General features: G+C 33.4%; 1 protein-coding gene across 1 annotated transcript; it reads left to right on the top strand.

The window, feature by feature from the left end:
* Nucleotides 1-1,387: 1,387 nt before the first annotated feature.
* LOC106103598 (disks large homolog 1-like) lies at nt 1,388-8,229 on the top strand. Its single transcript, XM_013283381.1, has 9 exons — nt 1,388-1,819; nt 3,019-3,101; nt 3,482-3,667; nt 4,511-4,591; nt 4,716-4,916; nt 5,415-5,553; nt 6,003-6,072; nt 6,669-6,909; nt 8,065-8,229. The coding sequence occupies exons 1-9, from the start codon at nt 1,525-1,527 to the stop codon at nt 8,227-8,229; spliced, it is 1,461 nt and encodes a 486-aa protein (XP_013138835.1). The 5' UTR covers nt 1,388-1,524.
* The last annotated feature ends 1,134 nt before the right edge of the window (nt 8,230-9,363 follow it).

A 9,363-nucleotide genomic window follows, 5' to 3' on the forward strand; every position in this document is an offset into this window, starting at 1 on the left:
TAGTTGTGCGATAGTTTAGTAAAAGGTGTGCGCCTGCTCTAGCCTCTCTAGCCTTTGTTTTTATCGTATACTGTGACAAGCGAGAAAGCACCATTGTAATTCGCCAAAATAGCGAAAAGACCGTTGCTAATAGACATCCACCTATAAATTAATGTTACTGTGCTACAAATTTCAGACCTAATACTTAGGAATGAAGGAAAAAGGAACTAATTCAAGCATTTTCTGCCTAACAGAGTAGTTACAGCATGGAACAGGCTTCGGGATAGTGTAGTGGCGGCTCCAACAGTCAACGTTTTTAAAAATAATTAGATAAACTTAAAATCTCCGAGCTGTACAACACACACGCATCAGCTAACTAGCTGTTAGTGTGTCACCCAAAATATTAATAATACCAATGAATATACAGCTGAAAATAGATATATAGAAGCTAGAACATCTAAATTGCGATTAGCAACGTCAATCACTTTGGTATTAATTAATCTTTGGCGAAAATTGGACATAGATAAATTATTCCCTCTTTATTTCTGGCGTAGAAAATGTTCGTAAGACAAATAAATGCGTAATTCTGATTACAAGTAATTACTTAATTAATTAAAGTTAAGATTTAGACTGCATTAGATGTGGTTTCAGTCAAAGCCCGTCGAAGAATTCGCTATAATTAGGTTTTTGTTGGTGCTATGTTGGCAACACTATTGTTACCAAAAAAAATAGTTTGAAAACTTTTGGTTCTATTATTTCTAACATTCATAACCTTTTGTAGACGTAACTGCTAAAATGGAGTATATATTTTACTATGAAAAGGTTATTGATAAATAATTTTTCCATCGGTGAGTGCAGAGATAATTACGTTAAAATGTAACATATTTGAATTTAGGTATCATTAATAACGAATTGATACTTTCATGATTCTCTCTCAGTAAGTACTACCATTTATACTCGTATCTCGAATTCTGCAATTTATTACCACCATTTATCATTTCATCGTGCCTTTCTCCACGTATGTTATGCGACTATAACTGGCTACTGGAGTCTCTAATATATCCATAAGTAATAACGTACGGATATCGTAAATGTTAACGGCTATTCACAGACGGTCTTTAGTATTCAATTCAGAAACTATTTCTGACCTTTTCATCGTCGTTTTAAAACTCGTCGTCAATTAAAGTACCAATTTTCAATAAAATAGTTTAGTTTTTCTAAGCCAAAGAAAAAAAACAATTGAGCGTTCACCACGCAGATAAAATAAAACTGACCAAATCCAATTGATTGAAATAACTTCTGCTATAACATTGCGGTGCAGTGTGATTGGGAAATGGTTATAGTCTGTCAAACTGTTCAAAGTAAAACCAAAACGCCTAAAAATAACAGATCCCATTTAAAATTCTGTCTTAATGTGTAGCAGATTACAATAATGTGAAATAACAGGATACGTATTGTAAATTATTGTCCAGATATCTGTAGGTAGTGTTAAAATGTGTGAGTGACTGTAGAGAACATTGTGATGGTGGGTGGCGTGGACACAGCATGACCACATGGATGGCGCTGTTCGGGTTAGTGTGGCTACTGCGAGTGCGCGGCTCCCTGTGCGGGTGTGCGGCCTGCAAACGCGCTCGCCATGATACCCAGGATACGAGACAGACAGAAACGCAGAATATTAGAGAACCACAGTGCAGTTCAGCCTCTATCAGCTACACTCCCGCAGAAGGTCCACCGTTTGATGTCATCGCGCTGCAGAATTACACGCGTGATGCGACTGTGCAGACTGACTTTGAGGATGATGAGGATCTTGATAAAATTGAAATGCAGATCTGCGAAGGTTGTAAGTACTTTTATCATTTTAGACTGATTGTTCTATTTGTTAATGTGAAAATCAACTGGTTTTCTACTATGATGAAACTTGATGTCAGTGTATATATAAATAGAATTTTGCAATCATATTAAAAATAACTATCATGTTGTAGGAGTATATTTATACAAGTATCTCCAAGAATAACATAACGGGCAATGAAAAATAGCGCTTGTTCTAGTTTTCTTATAAAGCCATCGGGCAGATGAAAGTTGAATTCACGATTCTAATATGTCACAACGTTGACAATCCTGGTCTCCGTCGCTTATTTTCGCTATTTGATATTCTTTCCTCGCTCTATTTATACGTTTCTATTTTAAATCAAATAACATTATGAGAAATATGGATTTGACAATATCAAGAACGTTCAGTCACTTTATTTGATAAATGAGGCATTTATTTTACACAGTTTAGATTTTATTAATCTATGCGTTCCAAGCCGATAATTTTACTGTGAATTATAATTTGTAATCATCATGCTCTGCTTAAATGTCCATATACAAATTTCGAATGTTTGTTATACATATGTTCATTTGAAAGCCATTGTTTACCTTGACGAGGTATCCACAGATTTAATAGACTTGAAGCTTCTCCAGTTGCGTTATAGGTTTGGTCCATCGATTTAGCAAAGCCTTTAGGCAGAAACTCATAGTGATCTGGGCTGTACTCTAGCTTTGGTAATAGTTGTTTGTTGAATTAATAACTTTCTACAGATTTGATTTCCTTTAAATTAGTGATTCTTAAGCAGTTACCACTTCTAAAGTTAAGCAGTAAAATAATTTTATTAATTTAAATTGCAGCCAATGCGGCATTTTATTTTAAACATCAATATACGTGGCATTAACTTATTTGCGAATCAATGTTGAGTATCACGAGTAGTAATTTTATTTCCAAATTGAACGAACAATCTGCGATTCAATAAACACAATGTTTCTCTATCCATGAATATAATTTATAACATTTTTAACCATTGAATTAATATGAATCAAATAAATTTATTTCAATAAATGTTTCATCAATATTCAGTCACAGTCACAACCTAATTAACTATAAATGAAATATAATGATGTGATGACTTACAGCCTAATTTGGTAACGTGATTTATTTAGCTGTAATAAGGGTAAGTAATAAACTATTTTCATGATTTGTAGTCAATTTGATTCTGTTCGCAGCGAACGTCGCGAACTATGATTGTGGGCGTGAGCAGGCGACACAAAATCCGGAAGTCGAGCAGTGTACTGCAGGAAGCTTACAGGTTCATATCCACATGTCAATGTACTTTTATTGACGTAAATCACACTGAGCAATATAAAGGCTAAGTTGTAATGTGATAAAAATAATTCACTTTTTTTAATATTTATGCCACGGTTAATGACACCTTGTTATTAGTAAACTATTTAGAAAAAGTTTACTTGAATTTTAATGCTTTTAAAACTTTTATATTTTAGAAAATATGTCTAGGAAATCACAAAATTCGCTATTAATATCTAAGAAATAAATTAAATACTTGCAAAGAAGATTAATTAACTGGTATTAATAAAAACAAATGTGTTACGTCATTCAATTAGTGAAATAATTCAGCCAGTCTAAGTCATTCACGCATTTCACAAAAACCTATTATATTCTTTGTTTCAGTCTTGCTCTGATTCAGATGATTCAGTATGGGAGACAGCTGATGTTACTTTGGAGCGCGGAACAAACGGTCTAGGACTGAGCATAGCAGGCGGCGAGAGCGGTGGCGATATTAGCATAACTCGATTGGCTGTCGGAGGAGCGGCCAGAAGTGACGGCAGACTGCAAATAGGAGATATTTTACTGCAGGTGTGTAACAATTTCAATTCTATTTGTAACTTCGCAGGCTCATATACTTCAGAAGTTATGGACGCATTACACGAAACAAATGAACAAGTAGAAAATTTGATAATAAGAGAAAGTAATTCAGTATTGAATAAGGTTATTGTCTACTTTGTGAGAACTATCAATTTTTTTCTTCATAATGTTCTACCTACTGGTATTGTTACATTTTAAACGACGACTTAACAAATAATAAGCAAAACCTTTAAGTTTATTTATTTTAAATTGGGTTTGTGTTGCGTTGCCGTTTATAACGTTGTAAAATTAACCAGTATGGACTGTTTTCAAAAATTTTGTTAATGGTCGACCTGAGTATGGCAAGTTCTACTTTGACAATATGTATATTCAAGTACACAGCAGAACTTTTCCGTTTAACTAGATACATAAAACTTACGAAATTCTCGTGACTTAATGAAATATTACTCGGTTTTAAAATTACAGACGTTCCCAGCGGTGTAATTTTGTAGCACTATACGCTTTTAATCTGGTAGAGTTTGAGTTATGTTTTGTACGTTTATTACATCTAACGTAGATTCACCTTATTTATAATATTTGAGGAAAATTTCATCAGTACTTAGTTGTTCTAAAAATAGATTTATGAAAATAAATTTGATTTTGCTCTCATCCGCTCCTATTATCGGAATTACGAGTTCTAAGTACTGTATTTAATTTTAGTAAATATTATTTTCTTGATACAAAATTGATGTTAAAATATTTTAATGTACTCGTCCATTTTAATATAAATCTTGTAGTTATTTTACCTTGTCTTATAAAACTGCCTTCTAGACTAATTTCGAATAATTATTTTAGGTAAACGACGTATCTTTAGAAGGTGCTCCTCATTCAATGGCAGTTGATGCCTTACAGAAAGCTGGAAACATAGTTAAATTAGTAAGTATATTTCCAAAACATGAAAACAAAACGCTAACAGTAGAATTAATTGCACTTAATACCTGTCTTGAACTTGAGAACAATTACTAAAATTTTCAAACCATCATTTTATCTTAATTGATAGAGAGTCCGAAGAGCCAGACGTCCTAAAGTGGTCACGTTATGGAGAGGAGCACGAGGACTTGGTCTGGGAATCGCAGGAGGCGCTGATGACGCAGCGGGAGGAGGTGGAGTATTCATATCACACATCGCCGTCGGGGGCGCAGCACATTATGATGGCAGACTTAGACTTGGTGATAAAATACTAGCTGTTAGAGATGAAGATGTAAGTAAAGTCGATTGTATAAGTATTATTGGCTGCACTATATAGCGTTGTTATCAATTTATTATCATTAACATAGTAATAAAGGTTATTAAACTAGTAATCGATATTGCAAACCTTACTACTCGTATTTAATTAACCAGTCTGGTGAGAGGCAGTTAAAAGGCGTGAAGGTTTAACTAAGCGATTGTCAATGTCCACTTAAAATTTATTGCCATTAAATTATTAATGACTTTGGAGCCGATTTTTAAAAACAATTTTGAAGGTAATAAAATTAAAATGCGTTTAATATGAATGGAATGTTATTATTAATATTTTTTACATTACTAAAAGTGTGTCTAGTATAAAATAGAAATACGATGACGAAATAACCACAAGTGATTTTTTATTAAAGAACTATTAAAGAAGATCAATAACTGCTTAGATGACAAGGCCGAAGCAATTTTCTTGTTCTATGAAATTGCGTTTAATAAAACTTTACCGAAAATTGTATTATTTTAGGGAATAGAAACATCATTAATTGGTGCAACACATGCAAAGGCTGTCGCAACACTGCGCAATACTGGAGAGCATGTTACCCTCATCGTCCTTCCAGCTGCTTCCATCCCGCCTACGGTCCAGCCCACGCAACTTTACACAAGTAAGATTTTATTTCCACACGCAGAATCATTTTATAGTATAGAAGTCGCTAAATGTACATTGTAATGCTAAACCACAACAAAATATTTGCTGCATGAATACAACTGAAATGAAAACTTACGTAATAAATTAGGACGACGTAGGATTTATTTCTAATTAAAATATACTAAAGTGAATAAAAAAAACATCTTATACTACAAAAAGGGCAGAAAAAAAACTGTAGATTAATTACTCGACATTTACGTAAATAAACAAAAAGCCACCGCAAACTACGCACTTTTTATCGGCAGATAGGTTATGAGTATAAACATGTAAAGAAGTATGCAAATTACATCGATTTTGTATAACGTGATTTTAGCTTAATAGCTCGATCTGATAAAACTGTCGGCCGATTACAAGTCCGAAGAGGTTGTAAAATGACATAAGACTTAAAATATGTTCTTTCAATAGCAAGGACACAAGCAACGTCGTGTTCAACACTCCATGAGCTTACAGAAGAAGACCCAAGTAAAATACCAAGGTAAGTAATGAATCACGCATCAATTAATGATTAAAGGGAATTATCGTATTATATATTAGCTTTAATTGTTTATTAAATCACGGTCAAATAAAAATAAAGATTTACATTAATGCTTTACTATTAGTTTTAATACATCTACGTTACGACTTTTATAATACCCAATAGTAAAATAAATGAATTATTTTCATATCTATTCATTTTTTTATTTATATCGTCATTTACCACGTATAATTAAGTTAATGACGGGCATAAATTATAATGTTTTATAAGTACTAATATTTTTAATTGAAAATAAAAACGATCCATGAATTATTAAAATAATAAAACTGTTTATAAACTTTACTAAACAATTTTATATTAAAAATGTAATAACCTGTATTTTTATCTTTAATTTGGTCAAAAATAATTGCCAACTGTCATGTAAAGTATATTTTTACCAAAAAACTAAACTGAAACATTTCTCAATTTAATTTAATTTTTCATTTCTTATATTACAACCTCTGGTTTAAAATAATGTTATCCCTAGTTTTTCTAAGTGTATAATACGTTTTATACAGTTGTTAGGGTAGCATTTCACTGTTTTAATTGTCATTTAGATGTGTCCGCATGGTCAGACTAGTGCGGTCTGGATCTCGTTTGGGCATGGACATTGTTGGTGGTCTTGGCGGAGAGGAAACTTGCAGTGGTCTGGAAGAGGAGGCTTGCGGTGTGTTCGTATCAGGAGTGTCAGTGGAGGGAGCGGCGTATGGCATGTTGTACAGAGGAGATAGAATACTAAGTGTTGATGGAAGAGATCTATCCAGAGCTACGCATGAACAAGCCGCAGCAGCGTTGAAGGTATTGTGTTAATAGTGATTCACTTTTTTTAACTTTCAAGGAAATATTCCCCAGAAATGCCATTAAAAAAAGAAAAAAAAGCTGATAATCCAATACTTGCTATTTTTGCTAAACTTAATAGTTTTTTTAAACGTATAACTTTTTATAATCCTTGATGATTAATAACAGCCGGTAATTTAAAATGTTTTCCCTAATAGATTTATGTTGCAGTCGACGCATACAAGATAAAAAATACAAGAGCATTTAAAGTCGGTAAAACCAAGCCTCGGCGGATTTTTCCACTTTATTGCGTACTAAAATATACGGAAGGCGGTACCCTTTGAAGAGCGTTTATATGCTTCATAACTCGAGTCTCTGATGTCTTATTGAAATGAAATACACCTTATCCTATATCCGAGAGCAAAAGTAATAACGTTATAACAACCCTATCGTATTCCATACCCTAGAGTATTGATGTAATGTTTCTTCCTTACTCTCTTTTTAAGAAAAATACAGTTGGCATGGAAATAATTGTTAAATACACTGCTGTAATTTATCACTACAACTTTTCGTTTATTAAATGTGCGATCCGTTAGACTTATCCGATGTTTTGGAATATGATACCATTTTTATCAAGAGCAATTAACCCGCAATGCTACCGGCGCCCATGGGTATGAACTTTATGCTGGCTTTCGGATTCCCCGTTTTAACTTCATCCTTTCGTAGTTGATGTACCGCGAGTTCGAACGAAAAAGTTTGAGTTATCGTTCCTTGTGCGTACTGCATACGATTTTAACATGTTGCCGGCATCAATTGTCCCGTCCAAATATGACGTGGAGGCCTTCAAATGGAGAGTGAACAGCTACCTATTAAGCTAGCGCGTACCATCTTTCGACAAAATCGTCACTTCCTTCAGGTGGGATCGTGGTCAAGCGCTAGCTTAACAAATATTTAAAAAAAAACTTACTGTGTGCGAGACATAAACAGTTAGGTATTGAATTTTAAGTATGAGCATATGAATAAACTAAATCTCTTTTGTTATAAAGACTAATATTAAAAGGCCTTCTCTTCCTGATTTTTATTATTCGATAGGTTTAGCGTTCACCCTATACAAATAGGTTTGGTATTGAATTGCTGTATTCTTATATGGATATTTTATTTGTTAAAATATAGCAGTACTCAGGCAGTGCGGTGACGATAGCTGCACAATACCAGCCGGAACACTACGAGAGGCTCCGCGCGCGCATCAGAGCTATTAATGCAGCTGCGATGTCGCCACACACGATGCACCCCACACACGTTCCTGTACATCCTGATTTACACGCTATCTATCCCAGGTGAGACAGATCACAAAACAAATATAATAGGGTAGGCAGATCAAGTTTACTTTTTATGAAAATTAATAGAAGTTTATGAGATATCCGCGATTTAAGATATGTATGATTTTTTTATGCTTGTTAAGCTTGCGATTGACCACAATCCTAACTAATGAGAGTGACGATGTCAAATGGTACGCGCTAATAAATACTCATTCGATTATGTGATAGATAATTTGAACTGTTTGTTTGCAGGTAGCAGTAAACTGACTGAATCCACTGTCTTGGACAATTATAGTTAGAAAATAAATTTGTTAATAGTTTTACGAAGGACAATATTTACTTATGTATGTATATAAATGATTATTTTGTTTGTACTATGTGTATAACGTTCACGAATGTTATTGATTAATTATTAATATTTGCACATTATTTAATTATCATAATCATGTTCTTTTAATATTTAAACATTTGAAGTTTTTTGTAATAAGTATTGTAATCGATATCACTTTTAGAATAGACAATCTATTGATCAACCTGTGATATTAAATTAAATGTTTAGAAATAAGACCAAATTAATACATTAATGGAACTGAATAAAAGGTAACAGAAATGTAAAAATTCGTATTATTTTCCCTACTTCATCGTGTCCTTTGTGACGTAATCCAACAAAGCTTTTTATTAGAGATGTGATCGGAGTTGATGAGAAGATTGGCAAATGCAAACTTAGTTTTAACACGTTTAAAGCGGCAGAATTTTTTTTATTCTGTCAGGTTATGTGGTACCAGATGTAGCAAACCCTGTATCTTATATGTACATTTGTTATTCGCATAGTAAGCGAGATACATACGAGTACGTACCTAGTGTTTTAAAGCCGCACAGTACAACTGGCCTGAGAAGTCATATGTGAATATAGGAAGGCTTAGGTTGGATTATTCCTAGCCATAATATGCAAGTAAGAAATGAGATTCCCCCTTTTCCTAGCAACCTCCGTTACATAAGTACTGATCTGGAAGTTCTTGTTCCTATTCATAGTCACATCGAGGGAACCTAGAGGTCGTTAACTTCTTACTTCAATAAAAGTTGTTTACAAAAATTTTATTTCGAAATTACGTCACTATTTCGTGTTCTGACGATAAAGGGTAATTAGGGTTAATTA

Source organism: Papilio polytes, unplaced genomic scaffold (genome assembly GCF_000836215.1).
Source record: "Papilio polytes unplaced genomic scaffold, Ppol_1.0 DF823731.1, whole genome shotgun sequence".
Taxonomy (NCBI): Eukaryota; Metazoa; Arthropoda; class Insecta; order Lepidoptera; family Papilionidae; genus Papilio; species Papilio polytes.

What these genes read in the sequence shown, in the direction of transcription:
- LOC106103598 (XM_013283381.1), top strand. Translation starts at nt 1,525, where the DNA reads ATGACCACATGGATGGCGCTGTTCGGGTTAGTGTGGCTACTGCGAGTG. An exon ending in TAGGAGATATTTTACTGCAG is followed by an intron (nt 3,668 to 4,510) that starts GTGTGTAACAAT and finishes TAATTATTTTAG; the next exon opens with GTAAACGACGTATCTTTAGA. An exon ending in GACCCAAGTAAAATACCAAG is followed by an intron (nt 6,073 to 6,668) that starts GTAAGTAATGAA and finishes ATTGTCATTTAG; the next exon opens with ATGTGTCCGCATGGTCAGAC.